Source organism: Microcebus murinus, chromosome 3 (genome assembly GCF_040939455.1).
Source record: "Microcebus murinus isolate Inina chromosome 3, M.murinus_Inina_mat1.0, whole genome shotgun sequence".
Taxonomy (NCBI): domain Eukaryota; kingdom Metazoa; phylum Chordata; class Mammalia; order Primates; family Cheirogaleidae; genus Microcebus; species Microcebus murinus.
This window is the reverse complement of record NC_134106.1, coordinates 40,163,534-40,181,618: the sequence shown is the minus strand read 5'-3', so window position 1 is coordinate 40,181,618 and position 18,085 is coordinate 40,163,534. Positions and strand designations below refer to the sequence as shown.

Below are 18,085 nucleotides of genomic sequence, written 5' to 3'. Positions count from 1 at the left end.
CATCTTTTCATCTCAATGCAAGACACTGGCTGAAAGCCCAGCCTATAATTACTAGTTTCCTTCTTCTCCCATTAGCGGCATAAGAATTGATCACCTTAACATCAAGCCTCCCTTTCTGGGGCTTTCAGGTTGATCCATAGATGTCCTTCAAGCCTCTCCACCTGCTAACTTCAGGTGCAAGAAGATGAATGCCCTATCTTGTTTCACACTTCTGCAACCTGAAGCACCAAGCAGGTTGGTGCTAAGCCCTGGCCTGAGAGGCTATGAGTTAGGAGTGAGAATATATGCAGACTGCTCACCCTACAGCATGTGCTGTTCATGCCATGGATATGACTCTGTCTTGGGTCAGATTGCCTATCCCTCCACACCAAAAAAATAAGACTGTGATATATTTACATGCCGGAGGCTTACTAGAGAGTGCTCTCAAAGTACATCGAGAATGCTTGATGGAAGCAGAATCAGGCTTAGAGGGAAATTGAACTGCAATGCACTTTCAACAGAAGGCTCAGAGGATCCCACAGGGAGCTCTGGAGGGAGGATGGTCCTTTAATGTTGTACTGAGGTTAAGTACAATTAAGGCAAGGGGTTAGTCCTCTGCATCAATAGTCATTGGGTGCAGGCTGTCTCTGGGGAGAAGCCAAATCTTTGTTAAGTCAGCCAAAGGCAATTCCTGGAGTAGAACCTGGCTATGAACTACCCCCACTCTAAGTGGTTCTCAACTGCCCTCGAGAAGTGGTTTTAAAATTGTGCATCAAAATCACCTGGAGGGATCACAAAACCTTAGAATGCTGATCTCCATACCTTCAGAGTTGGTTCATCAGGCCAGGGCTGGGACCTGAGAACTTGCATCCCTAATAACTTTCCCAATAAAGCTGCTGCTGCTGGTCCAGAGAGCATTCTGAGAATCACTTCCCAGACTCCAAAATATTTCTTCCAACTGTGGTGGATCATCTTCCCCCACAGGCTTAGTCCTTCGTCCCAAGTAGATATGTGAAAAGGATTCTAAGGGAATGCACCCAAGCTCTTTTCTAGTTGAGTGAAGAACAAGGAGCCTCTGATCACCCGACAGTGCAAGGGCAAGCTGCTCCACTGCAAAGAGAAACAGATGCAGAGAAAGCCAGGGACACAGAGACAAGCTTCATCAGGCTACAGAGTAGCAGCCCAGAATCCTCATTTCCCTTCATGAGTCTTGACCTTGAACATCAGCAGTCACCAGAGTTTTCACCTGAAATTCTGAACTCACTCAAGTTTTTTTGTTGTTGTTGATGTTGTTTTTAAGCAATCGAGCAATTGCTGTCTTCTTGGGCAACAGTTTCCTGTGGGGAAAATTTAATGCATTGCCTTTGCAGGCTGGAGCCAGTACAATCATATTCTGATGGTTTATCAAATTGATTTGGCTATAGCTCAGATTCATTTGATAGTTCAGATTCAAACACTGAGTTATTTGTATAAGAATGATTCTTTTCCATTACCAGTGTACCCACAGTCCTATAGATAGTAAATTGCCTTTTTATCCCGCCTGGGATCATGAAAGAGAGGTCTTCTAGCCATCTGTCAGTGTAGTATACACCAGAAATGTGCTCTCACTTATGGAAATGATTGACCTGTAATAACATCTTTGCTGGGAAAAATAGAAATTGTTCAAATCAAATTTGTGGCACCGGCTATAACACACTTTATTAAATGGGGCACAGAGCACTATTTAACTCCTGCCTCTCCTGACTCAGCATGATATTACCAACTGCTGTCTCTCTTGCCACTCTGTCTCTCAAATCCAAGAGCCCTAGCAATTTTGAAACAATTGAAGATTACTAAATCTCTTCAGTGCTAGCCATCATCCCATGGTGTCTCTGTTGATACTTTTGAGGATTTAAATGCTCAAAACCACTGACTGCCAGAATATAACACATGTTGAAATGTTAACCACAGTGATATTTTAAAAAGAAAGACCACAGTCATCAGACCAGACAACCCAGAAAGACAAGGATTGAAGATACTGCCCCTTCCCCCTTATCCAGCCCACCAGCTCCAGTAACAAGGGCAAGAATAAAAGAAAACATTCTCAACTACTCATGGAGAGTATCAAGTCTTAGGTGACACACATTTAGTAGACAGAGAGACAGAGAGAGAGAGAGATGAAAGGGGATTTATTAGGGAAATTGGCTCTTACAGCTAGGGAGATTTAGAAGGCCCACAACAAGTTATCTGCAAGCTGGAAAACCAGGGGAGCCATAGCATGGCTCAGTCCAAGTGCAAAGGCCTCAGAGCCTGGAAACTACTGATATAACTCTCAGTCCATAAGCTGAAAGCCTGAGAACCAGGGGAGCCAATGGTGTAACTCTCAGTCTGAGGTTGAAGGCCTGAGCGTCTGGGGGCCACTGCAAGTCCCTAAGCCCAAGGCCAGAAGATATAGTTGTGATGTCTAAAGGCAGGAGAAAAAAGGTGTCCTAGCCTTAGAAAAGTCTCCTTTTTGTTCTGTCCACGCCCCAGCCAATTGGATGGTACACATAGGGTGAAGGCGGATCTTCCCTACTCAGTCCACTGACTCGGATGCCAGTCTCTTCTGGAAACACTCTTAGATATCCCAAAATAATGCTTAACCAGACATCTGGGTATCCCTTAATCCAGTCAAATTGACACCCAAAGTTAACCATCATAGTCACAGTAACCTACTTCCATGAAGATGTGAATAACTGATTATGTCTTTTTCTGTTATTCGTCCCCTATGGATATTTACAACCTAAAAGTGGAGAGTGTTTTAATAAAGGGATTAAAGTCAAACATCAGATTTTCAAGCCATGTGGAAAGATAACAGCCAGGAAATAGACTCTGTGTGTGTGTGTGTGTACATGTTTTAGGGGAACAAAGCAAAAATCAAAATACTAATGTAGTTAAATCTCAAACCACACTGAATAAGATCTACTTATCTTTGTCCCTGCTTATATAAATTTCTGTGGATTTTTCTTAATCCATGGAGATACCAAACATTTTTCTCTCAGTCCCAAATTTGGAAGCCTTGACAGGTTCTATATTTGGTCGCTCTAGCCAGTAAGCTTTAAGTAAACACATTTACAAAGATTTTTATTTCCCTATTATCCAGGAACCACTTTTGCTAAAGAATTTGCTTTACTGAAATTCAAGTGACTTTTCCTCTTTCTCCTACTAACCACTTCCTCATTCAACATTCACTAACAGGAGATCTGGACCCCAGGACAAGATGCTTTAGTCAAGATGTCAAGATGCTCTAGTCTCACAGCAGCACAAATATTTTGTAGCTGTGATAAGAAGGAATCCAAGATAAGCCTCCTCCAGAACACTGGGCACACAGGAAGGCACTGAAGTTTCCCAAGGGGGCTTCCCAATCTAACATCTAAACACTGAATTGCATTCAGGCCAATCCACACAACATATTCTGCTTATTCCCTAACACACCTCTATCTCCTTGTAAACTTCGCAAAGGTTGTTCCCTTCCTTGGTAACTCTGATACTCTCAGTCCCATCATTTCCTGCTGCACAAGCACCTTTTTGCTGAGCCCACCTTAAACCAGATTTCTGGATTTCCCAGTCTGCCTTTCATCCCTCTCCTGTTAGAATCAGCAATCCTGTAATATTTCTCGAGCTTCTCATTTTTTGACAATACTAAGGCATCTCTGCTAATCAGACAACTACTAATTGAATAGATTTGAGCCCAGCCCTGTGCCAAATATGATACAGAACATAAAAGTATCTTAATAATCCCTGATTTCAGTGCATCTGAAATCTGGCTGAGAAGACAAACACACATACATGGAAAAAAAAAAAACAATATGAAACAATAGAAGAGCCAACACAAGGTACAAGACTCAGGAGGTCAGAGGATAGCACAGTTGGCTGGGGTAAATCTACCTATTCCCTTTCCCAGTCCTTCTCCAATGTCAATCACCAGTGTATCTTCAAACAAAGCAATAATTTTCTGGGTCCTTACAACAATAAAGTCAGTGCTACCTTTAAGGAAAGATAATACAAATAGCTAGTACATAAAGCAAAACATAATAAGTGGTAAGAGGCAGAAAGTATGCAGACTATAATGCTATTGCATTCTTAGAGGCTTTCAAGGAAAAATTACCTCTATAACCATTAAAAATTATGGAGGTAATGAAGTCATAGAGACCTCAGTGGAGTCTGTGTTGGTTCTCTATTACTGCATTAAAACTTATTGGCTTAAAACGACCATGCCATTTGCTCACAGTTTTGTATGACAGAAATTTGGATGGCTCGTCTCGAATCCCTGCTGTATCAGCTCAGGTGGCTGGGTGTGAGAGATCCACTTCCAAGCTGTTCCTTTCACTCACATGCCTGCTACATCTGTGGCCAGATTCAAGGGTAGAACAAATAGACTGTTGATGAGTAGAGTGTTGAAGCAATTTCAGTCACCTTTAATCTACCACAGAATATATGAGATAATAAGATGGGTATTCCATGTAACATAAAAATTCGTTTCTTTGGAAATTTTCAATTATGTGATATTTTAAAATATTCTAAACTCAAGGAGGCAGAAGAAAAAAATAGTCTTCTGTTTTGTATTGCTTGCTTTGAAAAACATGGAAAATGTTCATAATAGGTAACAGTTTAACTGTTTAAATTGTTCCTGAAGGACTTTTTAAATTCTTTTATCTCAGTCCTTGGAGGGAGCCTTGAACTGTTTAGGGAAAAAAAAAAAAAACTGGAAATTGGGTCTCAATTTTTGCTTTCTTCTATATCTGAGAAAAAAAAGAAGAGCCCAAATGCCAGATGAAACCAGAACTTTGATCACAGAGAACAGAGCAAGTGTTGCTAGGAGAACTGGTCATAAGAGGGATTGCCTAAAGAGAGAAACCAGAAAAAAAAGAAAAGAAAGTTGGGAAGCTCTGGAACAATGGCAAGTATAAATGGAGAGCAGGCTGGGACAGCTGGGTCATTTGGCAACAGAGAGCGAAGTGTCATTACAAAGTGACAAAGACAAGGGTTCGTGAACCAGACCCTTATCCTCCAGAGACCCCAAATCTGAAGAATTATAATACAAGGGAGGGAACTAAAAGATACCTTGGAGCCCTAGAACTTTTACCCCGCGGTGGTAGCAATGGATATTGTAAGAAGTAGTTAGATTCCAGATAAAGTGGTATATAAAGCCAAAAGGTTTTTCTGAGAGTTTGGATATGGGGTGTGAGAAAAAGAGAGGAATCAAGGATGACTTCAAAATCTTTGCACAAACAACTGGAAAGACTGCAGGTTTTCAGAAAAGATCAGGAACTCAATTTTTAATATCTAGAGCTTGACCTGTCTATTAGACATCTAAGTGGAAATTACTAGGAAATAGTTGAATATGAGTCTGGAGTTCAAGAGAAAGAACCTACCTAAAAATAAAAATTTTAGATCCATCAGTATATAAACTGGTATTTAAATCATAAGGCTGAATGAGCTCACCTACACAGTAAGGTAAAAAAAAAAAAAAAAAAAAAAAGAGTACCCATGAACTCAGTGCCTAGACTTCTTAACAGTTAGAGGTCAAGGAGGAACCAGCAAATAGGAAGAAACTTCTGAAGAGTTAGGAGACAAGTACTACTAAATATTAAAAAAAGTAACCAGAAAGTTCAAACATTCTAAATTTGTATGGGCCCAAAGAAAGTCACAAAAAATATGTAAGATAAAAATTGACAAAACTAGAAGTGTACAAATCCAAAATCATAGTGATTTTAATGTACTTCTCAGTGATAGAACAAGCAAAACATTGATAAGTATACAAAAAATTTGAATAGTATTAAAATTGATCAAATTGGCATCTAACAAAGAAGAGAGTAAATGTAATAGACATATATATACTATATAAAGGTGATCATTAGTTCTGAAAATATAAATATTCCTAAATATCAAACAGGGGATCAATAATCCAGAGATTAGCAATGACAGGTAACCACTCACCCCAAAACTTGAGCAAGTGAGAAAGTGGGTCTACTGATGCCCAGGAACTGGGCCAACTGGTAGAAGCTGGATCCTCAGAAGATCTATCCAATGACAGCTGCAGATTCAGCTGCAGTCCGAGACAGAGGAGACATGAGAAATGCCTTAATTTTTACCTACCCTCAAATCTCCCGGCAGTGTTATTTGCTAAACTCAACTGGAAGCTGATTGACAAGGCAGTACCTGGTAAATGGAACCCACAGGGATCATGTGTCCTGCAATGCAGAGCTGAGTACAGAGAAGGGAACAAAATGGATGCAACACTAAGCAAATCACCAGAACACTGTATCCAGTGATTTGTCCTTCATCTAAGAGCAATGGGGAATCACTGAAGAGTTAAGTGGGAAATCATGATCTGATTGGCATTTTTAAAATCTGCAGTGTAGAGATTGCATTGAAGAAAGAAATAGATGGTCATATGAAGAACAGTTTGAGACTATTGCATTTGACTAGACAGAGATTATGGTGACCAACACAAAAGTACAGGAGAAGAAGGAAGTAGACTGTTTGAATTAGATTTAAAAGGTAGACTTGAGAGGACAAGAGACTGATGTCTGAGTGATAAAAAGAGTCAAGGATGGTACCCCGGTTTCTGTTTTGGATGACAGAGGGAATGGAGATGGGAAAATAAGGAGGGATATAAGAAAGATGGTAAGTTCAGTTTTGATGCCCACAAGTCATCAAAATGGTGGGGTCCAGTGGACAAGTGATTATCTGGGCCTGAGGTTCAGGAATAGGATCTGAATGGGGACACATATTTGGAAGCCCAACATATGCCTAGTATCCAAAACTAAGGGAAGTAGGTAAGCTCAACAAAAGATTGTGTATAGGCAGAAGGGATCTAATTTTGGAGAAATGACAATATTTAAATAACAGATAAGAAGAGAAGTAAAACAAAAAAAAAATCAGAAGTCAAACAAGATGTCAGAAGAAATCAAAGAGAATATGATGCTGAGAAAAAGCATCTCAGAAAGCAAGAGCGTTTTCCCTATGCAACATAACAGAGATCAAGAAGATTAGAACCAAGACCTGACCTTAGTATTATTTCTCTAGAGGTTGGGGAGAAGCTCTGGATCATGAAATGAGGAAATGGTGACATCAAGTATGAACCACTAGTGTCAGTTTGGGTGGGAAAGGGAAGTGACAAGCAGGGCAGCAGTCGGGGTAGGTTTCACTGGACAATAGGAAGCCATTATAAATCTTTAAGTAAGAGAATGACACAATGAAAACAAGAATTTGAGGATGTAGTTTTCACCAGATTGTGAGAACATATGGGGTAGCAAATATATATTCACACCCCCAAGTTTCATTGCTGTGAGTGATTACTGCTCTGACTTACAGGGAATGCCAGCACTAAAAGATCCTTCTTCCTCAAGTATATCCAAGGGTCCCCAAGGGTGCTAAAATGAGCTCATCCTGATCATCACTTGCTACCAACCCCATCGGAAGCACCCACTCATGACCACGCTGCTGGCCCCAACAGGTCCAAGCTGGTGCCATTTAAATCTCCTCATTCTCACCAGCTGGTCTTGGTTTTGAGGGTTTCAGCTGCCAGTGGTGCTGCCAGAAAAGCACCCACATCTCCAGTGTTGCTGCCAGAAAGGATGGGACTTGGAGCCTCCAGGGACAGTGCTTGATTAAACTGGCCTTTGTGCTGGTTCCCGTTAGACCTCTGCTGGTTCACCTGGGCTGAAACTTTCCTACAAAGCAAGAACAACTGCCTCTATGTGTGTAATGTTTACCAATAATAGTTGCCAACCATCACATGCTGTCTGTTGGCCATGAAGGTCTTTATGTACTTTAATTCACTTAATTTTCACAGCCACTGCTTGCAGTAGATGTGATTTTTATCTTCCTATTTTATAGCTAAAGAAACTGAAACAGACATACTTGACCAAAGTCATAATTCTGATCATAGGGCCAGGGCACATAGGCAGACAAGTCTGCTGTGGATGCCAAGTTCATGACCACCACTGTATATTGCCACCGCTTGGACTTTGTGCCGCCTCTACTGCCTGCCAGAGACTTCTTCCCCTTATGGTGTGTTTTCTTCTCACCCTTTTCTGAAATTTGGCCACAGATTCCACCTCAGCTCATTAGAAATATTTTTGTAGCCAGTTTTATGGTAAGGGCAAATGGTCTCAATCCGTTAAGTCCTATGCAAATAAATGAGTACAAATAGATGGGCTGTAAATGGGACAGATGGCTAATTCTACTCACCAGCAACAGTTAAGCCCCAAATCAGCCAGAATGTCAGTATATCTAGGAATCAGGATGACCTGTTACCCAACTTCTCCTACCAGGAACACAAGGGCCAGGATTCCTATCAAACCAAATGTTCTGTTAGCCGAATACTCATCTAACCAAGGTGTGTTGGATGAACTGTAGGTTCCCTCCTCATCCATGTAAGAATATCACCAGAATGTCTGCTATTTTGGCTGTTAACAGAGCAGAAAATTTTAGGCCCGTAATAATCATGTTATATTTACCTTTTCTGTTTATAGAGACATTTCAAGAACAAGAATCCATTCCCTGCCTACCTATGGCTTAGAAAATCTTAAGAAGCTGAGGGCCAGGTCAACTTACAACTTAAAAAAGCTTCCTAGTCTGGAAAAGCTTGTTGCCCTCGTGGAGGCCAGCCTCACCTACCCCAGCCACTGCTGTGCCTTTGCAAACTGGAGACGGCAAATGTGAGTCTTCCTATGTCTTGAGCCCTGCTCGGGCAATTCCCCAATGTAGAACTGAGTCCACAACTTCTACCTATCTGTGACATGAAGAGAAGCTACTTGTAGATGGAGCTCCCTGACTGAAGTCCTTAGGCACATTCTGAGTCAAAATTCAGTTTTGTGGAGGTTGAGGGATGGTTAGACCCTTTAATTTCTTTGAAAATGGGCTCACAGGGGAGAGCTACCCACATGGTGAAACATCTACCAAATATTAAATGAGAAAACATGAAAAACACCAAGCGTAGTGTTTGACTCATAGTTGGTGCATAATGCCTGTTCCCTCACTCCTTCACAACAATATGGGTTTATCCTTCAAGTTCCAAACTCTGCCCTAGCCTACCACCACCCATGCTAACTTTGGAGAGGAGAAGCACAAATGCCATGCAAGAGATTGACGTGCACATCTGCAGCATGTCCCAACCACTCTAGGCCTCTCTAATCCACCTTCAGATCTTACCACTTTCTCAGGGAGGACAAAGATCGAGGCAATGCTTTACTTTGGCTTTCAAGGAAGGCCAGGTTCAAGGAGGCCCTGACTTAAAGAGGACAATCTAAACAGACCTAAGTCCCAGTAGGTAACTGGTTAACAATCTGAGGTAATCAGACAGGATCTGGAGAGAATGAAGAGGGAATGGCTGTGGAGACTGCACATGTTGCAGACATTGAAAGGATCCACTGCAGGTAAGAACTTAAACATCAGGAGTTCTCAAAGCTGTAACTCTCCCTTGAGCGCTCACCTATACAATCCATACCATGTAGTTGCACTCAACCAAATGATGCCTTTTCACTCCTCTTGTGTGGTAGCCTAGAACTAATATCGCTTCCCTGTGGTACTATTTCACCATTTAACAGTCTCCTCTATTATTCTGCCTTTAGCATACATTGACCTGCCCATACATATCTCTTGCTCAAAAGCAAAATAAGAAAAGCAACAAAACAGTACACATCCTAAAATGTTTTCAAAGTAATTCAGAATCTATACTAAGACCCATTTGAAGGATTTGTGGGAAAAAAAGACTGCTTTTCAGAATTAGCACACATCATTGGGAAACTGTCCAAAATTGGGCACTCCTCACAGATTAGCTTGAAAGCCAGGCAATTTCTTCCTAGCAACCAAAATTTCTTAAGGTCTTAGGCTGAAACAAAGGTTTGCCTCTTTTGTATTCCCGACAAGAATTATTCTAGAGTGAAAAAGATACCAGTTCACTGCCAAGTCCCTGGAACTGAATACCCCTAAGGAGAAATCTCAAAGGGTGTTAAGATCACTGTAAAAGTGGCTCGCATGTACTGTTTGGCCCAATGCCAATGCACCACAGGAATTTATCTTACTGTGTTACTCAGACTCCTCTGGTTTTATCACCTCCTGGTAGTACAGACATCGTCTCAGGGTTCTCCCAACCAGAAATCTCCAGGTCTGCCTTACGTTGTACCATGACATGAGGCCTTCCCTGATCCCTGCAGACCACCCAGCTCTCATCTGCTCTCTATGTCCCTGTTGTGTAGTAACTTACCATCTGGGCCTTTCAGGGCACATGCTGGGAAAGGCACACACTTCTTCCATGATATACCACAATGGAGTGACAAAAATTGCAATGGGTGTTGTGTTTTCTTTTGAAATGAGTGCCTGATTTCTACATGTAACAAATTCAATTGTATTCTTTGCAAACAATACAAAATAATTATGCTATTCAGAAGATACTCAGAATTTATTCCTCAAATAGTATCATTCATCGTATACCATAGTAGGTGTAGTTTGACAATAGTTGTATGATGAAATTGTTCTTCTGGTCTTCATTGGGAAATAATGCCCAAAGTTTAAATGTGAGCCCCTTGTGACTGAGGTTTTGGCCAATGGTCCTCCTGGACTTTTGCCAAAGGTTGTGTCGATCACACTCATTTGTCATTGAACCAGATAGTTCCTTGTCATAGTTCTGTAATCAGCTTATGTTATCTGCTCTCATTTTATTCTTTTATGTTTCTTGCATTTTGGCCATTTCTTCACAACTAGATTTTGAACTGATGCACTGTGGCAGATACTTCTAAATACCCACACAGGGCCTGGGTCCCAACAAGAGCTCAATAAGTAGTCACTATCCTTTGTCTTCATATTGCTGACATTTGCTGAGTACTTACTGCTAAACACTGTAAAAATGTGCACCTTTATCTAATTCCCACAAAGGTAACTTATTATTCCCTTCTCACATAGGCAGATGCTGAGACTCAGATGCTAAACAAACTGACCAACACTGACCAAAGTCAAATCCAACCCCTCTGGCCTGCCTGTCTCCAAAGCTCAGGCTCTGGGATACTCTGCTATGTCACCTCCTAAGCATCTGGTCATTCACTGATTGATCAGAGTCCAAGAATGTCACTTTTCAAACTGACCCTAAACTGAATTTCCAGCTCCTTATGATACTTGGGATTTGCCAAGGTACTGCAGAGACAAGGCTGTATTTCCCTCAGTTTCCACTTTTGTGTCTGTTCTTATCTCAGAAGCATACTATTTACCTTTCTTGCCACCTCATGTCAATGGGTGACTTCTGTTTCAGAAAAGGGAAGCACGATATTTGAAATATTATCACAACAATAAGAATCTTCACAGAAGACAACCCTAAGCCCCAGGAAGTGAAAACTCTCTAGATGGTTAAGTCAGATCTCAGTCTGATGGACCAAAGTGCAGTCAGCAAGTACCATGTTACTTTCTGTTCCTAGAATTGGGCTGCAGCTAATTCAATGATGGGATTTATTAATAGAAGTCGGGAGTTAGACTAAAGACCACAGTATGACCTTCTGTCCCCTCTATGCCCATTAGAGAGGTTGCCTCACATTCTTGAAATATTGCTGACTCAACCAAGAGACTTTCTAAGCTCTGGTTCCATTCCCTTTCGATTACACGCGTTAATCATTTAGCCCCCTTCGTGCAACCTGTGACTGATTTGAAAAGTTCTAATGTTCTCTAAAAAAAAAAAAAAAAAAAAAAAAAAAAGATGACACATTCTCCAACAACAGCAAAAGAATCCCGTGGGCCAAGGGAAAATGACTTCCTGGCAACTCCATTTACTTCACCGAGGTGAGAGAAGGGAGGAGAGGGCTCTCCCCAACAGCCGCTTCTCACTGAGGTTGATGGGAAACATTCGGTCTGTGCATGTTGGAACATTTGGCAAGACTCATCCTTTAACATCAAACAGAGTCTTTACCTCTCCACTTCCCCAGCCACTTCTCTTCTTCTGAGGGCTTTTAGAAGGTTTGATACTCACCTCCCCACTCATATCTAAGATAATGTTAAGGTTTGAGAAAGATAGGCACTTAACATTGCTGTGAATTTGCCCCATGGTGAGGGAGGGAGAAGTAGAGGTGTGTATGTGTAATAATTTTTTTTCCATCCAAATTGAGTCCCAATGTAAAGTGTTCCCATTCAGTAACCCTTTCCTTCAAAACAGAAGTGCTACCTTCTGTATCTCTATACGCAGTGTATTAGTAGAATACTGAGGTAGAATATTTATAAGAATACTCATGGATTGAATGTTTATCATCTGGATTTCATTCAAATCCCTCTGTAAGTGCCTCTATCCTGTCAACAAGGCCTCTTGTGCATTTTGGTTTAAAGGGAAAAGCAAGACAGGAAAGTGAGCCCAAGAAGAACCAGGCTTCCCAGGGGATAAGTTGCAATCTTGGAATAAATTAGGCCCTTCTGCAACCTGCATTTGCTCCTTTGGGCACCCACTAGGAAACTATGTAACATGAGAGAGCCAGGCTTGCCTTGCAGACAAACACATGCCCAAGGACTACTGTGGCCCCTGGGAAGTGAGATAATAAAGAACAGGACCCTGGTAACATTTCAGGCAAATTAGCTGGCTTTCTGCTAGCCCAAATACCAAAGAGCCAGTGAATTGGGGCTGCCTGGGAACTAACTACAGATCTGATCATCTAGTTTATGTAGCAAGCAGCAGCAAATAACTTCTCATTTGAATCAGAACAGTCCAAATCTTCCAGTGACTGGTGTATAGATTAGAGGGGAATAGCGCATGTCCTACTCGGGCATACTCAGAGATAGATGACTGGGGATGGGGGAAGGAAAAGGGTAAAGCTGATACCAGGTCTGTAAATTATTTGCACTTAACAGAAAGGCTTAGCTAGTCCCAGGCGCCTTCCTCCCCACATTCAGGTTGTGGCCAGATGGTTTCCCCAGTGGGCCATCCAACTCTAGGAATATATACACAAGTTGCTATGCTCATTTACAGTAAGCAGCATTAACCCTTGAGCTTAGCCACAAGGGCAGACAGGATGTTAAAAAAAATAATAATAATCTCAGGAAGAAACCTCTTCATTTCTACCATGCACAAAGTGATATATTTGCCATTTTGGATCCAGGATGTTGATTCTTTTCTTTTTATTCTTCTAGCTCTGAGTTTCATCCAGTTTGCAACAAATCTAGCTTAAGGCAAGAATTTGATGACATGACTCAGGCTAGGGGTCAGAGAGTCTCTCTGGCAGAAGACGATGAATCCAGTTATGGGAGAGGATTTGACATGATGTACAGTGACTTTGACTATGACTTATGCAATGAAGTGGTTGATGTGACCTGCTCCCCTAAGCCAGATGCATTCAACCCATGTGAAGATATCATGGGGTACACCATCCTCAGAGCCTTGATATGGTTTATCAGCATCCTGGCCATCACTGGGAACATCATAGTGCTGGTGATCCTCATTACCAGCCAATACAAACTCACGGTTCCCCGGTTCCTCATGTGCAACCTGGCCTTTGCTGACCTCTGCATTGGAATCTACCTGCTGCTCATAGCATCAGTTGACATACGCACCAAGAGCCAATACCACAACTATGCCATTGACTGGCAAACTGGAGCTGGCTGTGCTGCTGCTGGCTTTTTCACCGTCTTTGCCAGTGAGCTTTCAGTCTACACTCTGACAGCCATCACCCTGGAAAGATGGCACACCATCACCCATGCCATGCAGCTGGACTGCAAAGTACAGCTCCGCCATGCTTCCAGCGTCATGGTGATGGGCTGGATCTTTGCTTTTGTGGCTGCCCTCTTCCCCATCTTTGGCATCAGCAGCTACATGAAGGTGAGCATCTGCCTGCCCATGGATATTGACAGCCCTTTGTCACAGATGTATGTCATGTCCCTCCTTGTGCTCAATGTCCTGGCCTTCGTGGTCATCTGTGGCTGCTACACCCACATCTACCTCACAGTGAGGAACCCCAACATCGTGTCCTCCTCTAGCGACACCAAGATTGCCAAGCGCATGGCCATGCTTATCTTCACTGACTTCCTCTGCATGGCACCCATTTCTTTCTTTGCCATTTCTGCCTCCCTCAAGGTGCCCCTCATCACTGTGTCCAAGGCAAAGATCCTTCTGGTCCTGTTCTACCCCATCAACTCCTGTGCCAACCCCTTCCTCTACGCCATCTTCACCAAAAACTTCCGCAGGGATTTCTTCATTCTGCTGAGCAAGTTTGGCTGCTATGAAATGCAAGCCCAAATTTATAGGGCAGAAACCTCATCCACTGCCCACAACTCCCATCCAAGGAATGGCCACTGCTCTTCAGCTCCCAGAATCACCAATGGCTCCAGTTACATACTTGTTCCTCTAAGCCATTTAGCCCAGAACTAAAACATAATGTGAAAATGTATCTGAGTGTTGAATGACAATTAAGTCTTGCCTTTAAGGAGTATGCCACTGGAGAGCTGACAGAGTGCTTCTACATATTTTATCTAGTTTAATCTTCCTGGCATACCTATAAGGTACATTGGTCAGGAACTATTAATTCCATGTGATACATTAGGAAGCTGAATTATTAATAACAATTAAAATAATACAATAGTGTTATATTTTATGCTTTTGTATGTTGATTTTGAACTCATATTTACAGTGCTTTTATTCAGATAATCTAAACTGATCCCAATAAAAGTCCATTAAATATAATTGATAGGACAGGGATTATTCTTGGAGTTTTACATATGAGGAAACCAAGACGCAAAGAGTTAAGTGACTTGTCCAAAAATGCTTTCTTTGTAAGAGGCAGAGCCAGGATTAGGTATTCCGGCTTCCGGAAAATTTCCAAGAGAAGCACCACAGCATTCATTCATTCATTCAAATATTTTTTAAGCACCCATGTGACAGCTTTGTAATGTGTCAACTTGGATAGGTTGAAGTACATTTCCCAGAATTCCTTTTCTGTTTCAAGTTAGGGTTGGCCACAGAGAAGATTCTCCAAAAATAGTTAGGGTGGGCAGAGGGAAACAACACCCATTTTGTAGCCCAACACAATTTGTTGCTGATGATAATTCATTCCATTGCTGTGCAGCAGCAGCTGGGTCTACAATTGCTCCACTTTCCCCTGGATCCTCCCTCCAGGGTCTCTGACTCCTGAGCCAGGTGTATGTGTTTAGCTCCATGATGAAGGGCCCAACTTGGACAGGATACCTTTCAACACCAAGGTCAGAGGCAACAAGAACAAGAATGTAAATGGAGGTCAGCTTGTGCTTGTGGAGTTCCATCTCGTGCGATTGCTTCCAGCATGATCTTGATCTTTCCATTATGAACACCTACCCTGAGGACTTGCTCCAGCATCAGATAGGAAGACATCCTTACAGAGACTTTAACCCGCCCCTCAATTGTGTAAGCCAATTCCATGCAACAAATATTTACATACATACATATACGTGACTGGTTCTGCTTCTCTGGTTGAACCCTAATAGAAGATATACTTATTATATACGTGTATAGATTATAATGTTAAGAACACAGCAGCTTTGCTGTCAAACAGCACTGAGTTCTTTTTATAAAAAAAAAAAAAAAGAAGAAGAGAGACAAGGTCTTGCTCTGTCACCCAGGCTGAAGTGCAGTGGCACAATCATAGCTCACTGTAGCTTTGAACCCCTGGGTTCCAGTGATACTCCTGCCTTAGCCTCCTGACCCGAGTAGCTAGGACTATAGGTGCATGCCATCATGCCCAGCTGATTTTTTAAAAATGTTTTTTGTAGAGGCAGAATCTCACTATGTTGCCCACACTGGTCTTGAACTCCTGGCCTCAAGCCATCTTCCCACCTCAGCCTCCCAAAGTGCTGGGATTACAGGCATTAGCCACCAAGCCCATCTAATATTGAGATTTTATTTGGACTCCATAATAAATCAGGACTCAATGTCTCTAGGCTCAACTTCTTCTGTAAACTAGAGTTGGTTATATACATATCTACTTTTGAACTTACAAGGAATAGATAAAGTGGTTGTAAAGTGCCTGGTGTTGTAACTAGCTGGGTAAATGTTAGTTTATGTCTCTCCTCCCAGGCCAGTGCTTGGACTAGTGCCCTCCCCTGAGTCTCAGTCTAGAATCCATTCCATTACAGCATATTGCTCTTGATAAATAATCATACTACCCACATCTATTTTCATAAATGAACCCTTGTGGATAATCTGGGTCATAAGTATCAACCATAAATTCCACCCAGCTCTGTGCCTTGACCAAACTCTCCTCTCAGAGTCTCAGTGTTGAAGCTAGTCCTTCCTTCTCTTGCACTTTGGCAAACATTTCAAAAGTTGATTCCAAAATGCATTAACAAAGAAGTCTTTATAGAACCAGAAGAAAAAGCAATCATTCCTGCCCATGACCTGGCACCATCTCAATATATTGTGAGCATCCAGTGAAAAATAATTAGCCCTATAGTCTAGAGCAGGCATCATCAAACTACAGCCCATAGGCCACATGTGGGTGTTTTTGCCCATTTGTTTTTTTACTTCAAAATAAGATATGTGCAGTATGCATAGGAATTTGTTCATAGTTTTTCTTAAGCTATAGTCAGACCCTCCAACTGTCTGAGGGACAGTGAACTGGCCCCCTGTTTTAAAAGTTTGAGGACCCCTGGTCTAGATCTCCACTGTTTAGTATAGTATCCACTAGCCACATGTGGCTATTGAGCACTCAATGTGGCTAGCCTGAATTGAGATGTGGTATACATAAAATACATGCTGGATTTCAAATACTTAGTACAAGGAAAACAATGTAAAATAGCTCAATTCTTTTATTACATATTCAGAACAACAGTATTTTGAACATATAGGACAAATATAATACATTTAAAAATTAGTTTCACCTATTCCTCTACATTTTTTAATGTTACTGTTAGAAAATTTAAAATTACCTATGTGGCTTCTATTTGTGGCTTACATTATATTTCTATTGGAGAGCACTGATCTATAGCTATGCAAAAATAAAAGGTTTCTCTTATGGCATTTTCCTTACCAGCCCCCATGCACCTGTTTGCTGCACTACTGGGCTGTCCCAGCTCCATCTGTAGTCATTTATCTTTCTTATTTGTGGCCAGAGGCAATGTGTCTCTGAATTTGGATTCAAAAGCAAGTAGCAGCTAAATTAAAAATATGATAGAGTATTAATTATCTCACAACATGGCTTCTGATGACACATTGCTTTAAGAAATCATGGCTCTGCCAGGCAAGAATATGTTCAGAGACAAACACACACCAAGAGATGCTCAGAAGGTATTCCGCCCATCACTCATTACATCCTGGGAAGAGATGAGACTTTTCTCAAATAAGCAAGCATATTTATGGGCAGCCAAATTCAGTACTTCTAAACCCTCTAGACAAGAGAAGGAAACATTTCCTACACTTCCTGTATCGGAATAAAAGCAATTGAAATCTAGTGTATCAATCACTCTTCTCCCTAAATAGTGATTTTACAGGTAACACATCTAAAGTTGTGTCTCCTACAGTGAAGGTTCAGTGCGAGTGGTGACCCAAATGGAACACACATATACATATACTCAATAGAAGTTTTAAAACAATACAAGTTTGTTTTTCCCCCCTGGATTTTAAAGCTTTTATTTCAAATCTCAAAAACCACGAAGAGGACTAATACCTCCCAGAGATTTCTTAAAGTGCTCACATCTCCAGGGGTGCTATTCAAAATATTAACTGGCACAGCCCAGGTATTGATCTTCAAGAATGGATGCTGGCTGTGAACATTTCATTTGGCTATCCTGGTATAAACTGGGTGAATTCCAGCCCTGCATAGTTCCCTCCTAACCCTCACCTCACCCGAGAGCTGCTCCCGTGTCTCTTTCCTCAAGCATTCACCCATCACAAACTCCTTCAGCTCCACCCTAGCTAGCTTCTCTCATATTGCCTTCTTCCCTCGCCCCTTTCCTCCAAAGAAACAGTCTGACCAGGTGGGATCTTCCTTGAAGGGGTCAGAGAAAAGAGACTGAATGGGTCAATCTAGAAGCTTTTAAGAGGTAGAATGAAGAAATGAACTGAGTAAACACTGAAACAATTTTTGTCTTGCCATATAGAGAAGCAGTAATTTTGGTGAATGGGATTGAGTGGAGCACACTGGAAAGT

The 18,085-nt window shown here is 41.6% G+C and overlaps 1 protein-coding gene across 1 annotated transcript in view; it reads left to right on the top strand.

The window, feature by feature from the left end:
* The window catches only part of FSHR (follicle stimulating hormone receptor), a 209,614-nt gene extending 194,722 nt beyond the window's left edge, over positions 1–14,892 (top strand). Inside the window, exons 9-10 of the mRNA XM_012755341.3 lie at positions 8,481–8,666; positions 13,105–14,892. Of these exons, the coding sequence (XP_012610795.2) occupies positions 8,481–8,666; positions 13,105–14,338 (1,420 nt within the window). The 3' untranslated portion in view covers positions 14,339–14,892. The remainder of the gene's footprint in view (positions 1–8,480; positions 8,667–13,104) is intronic.
* Positions 14,893–18,085: the final 3,193 nt, after the last annotated feature.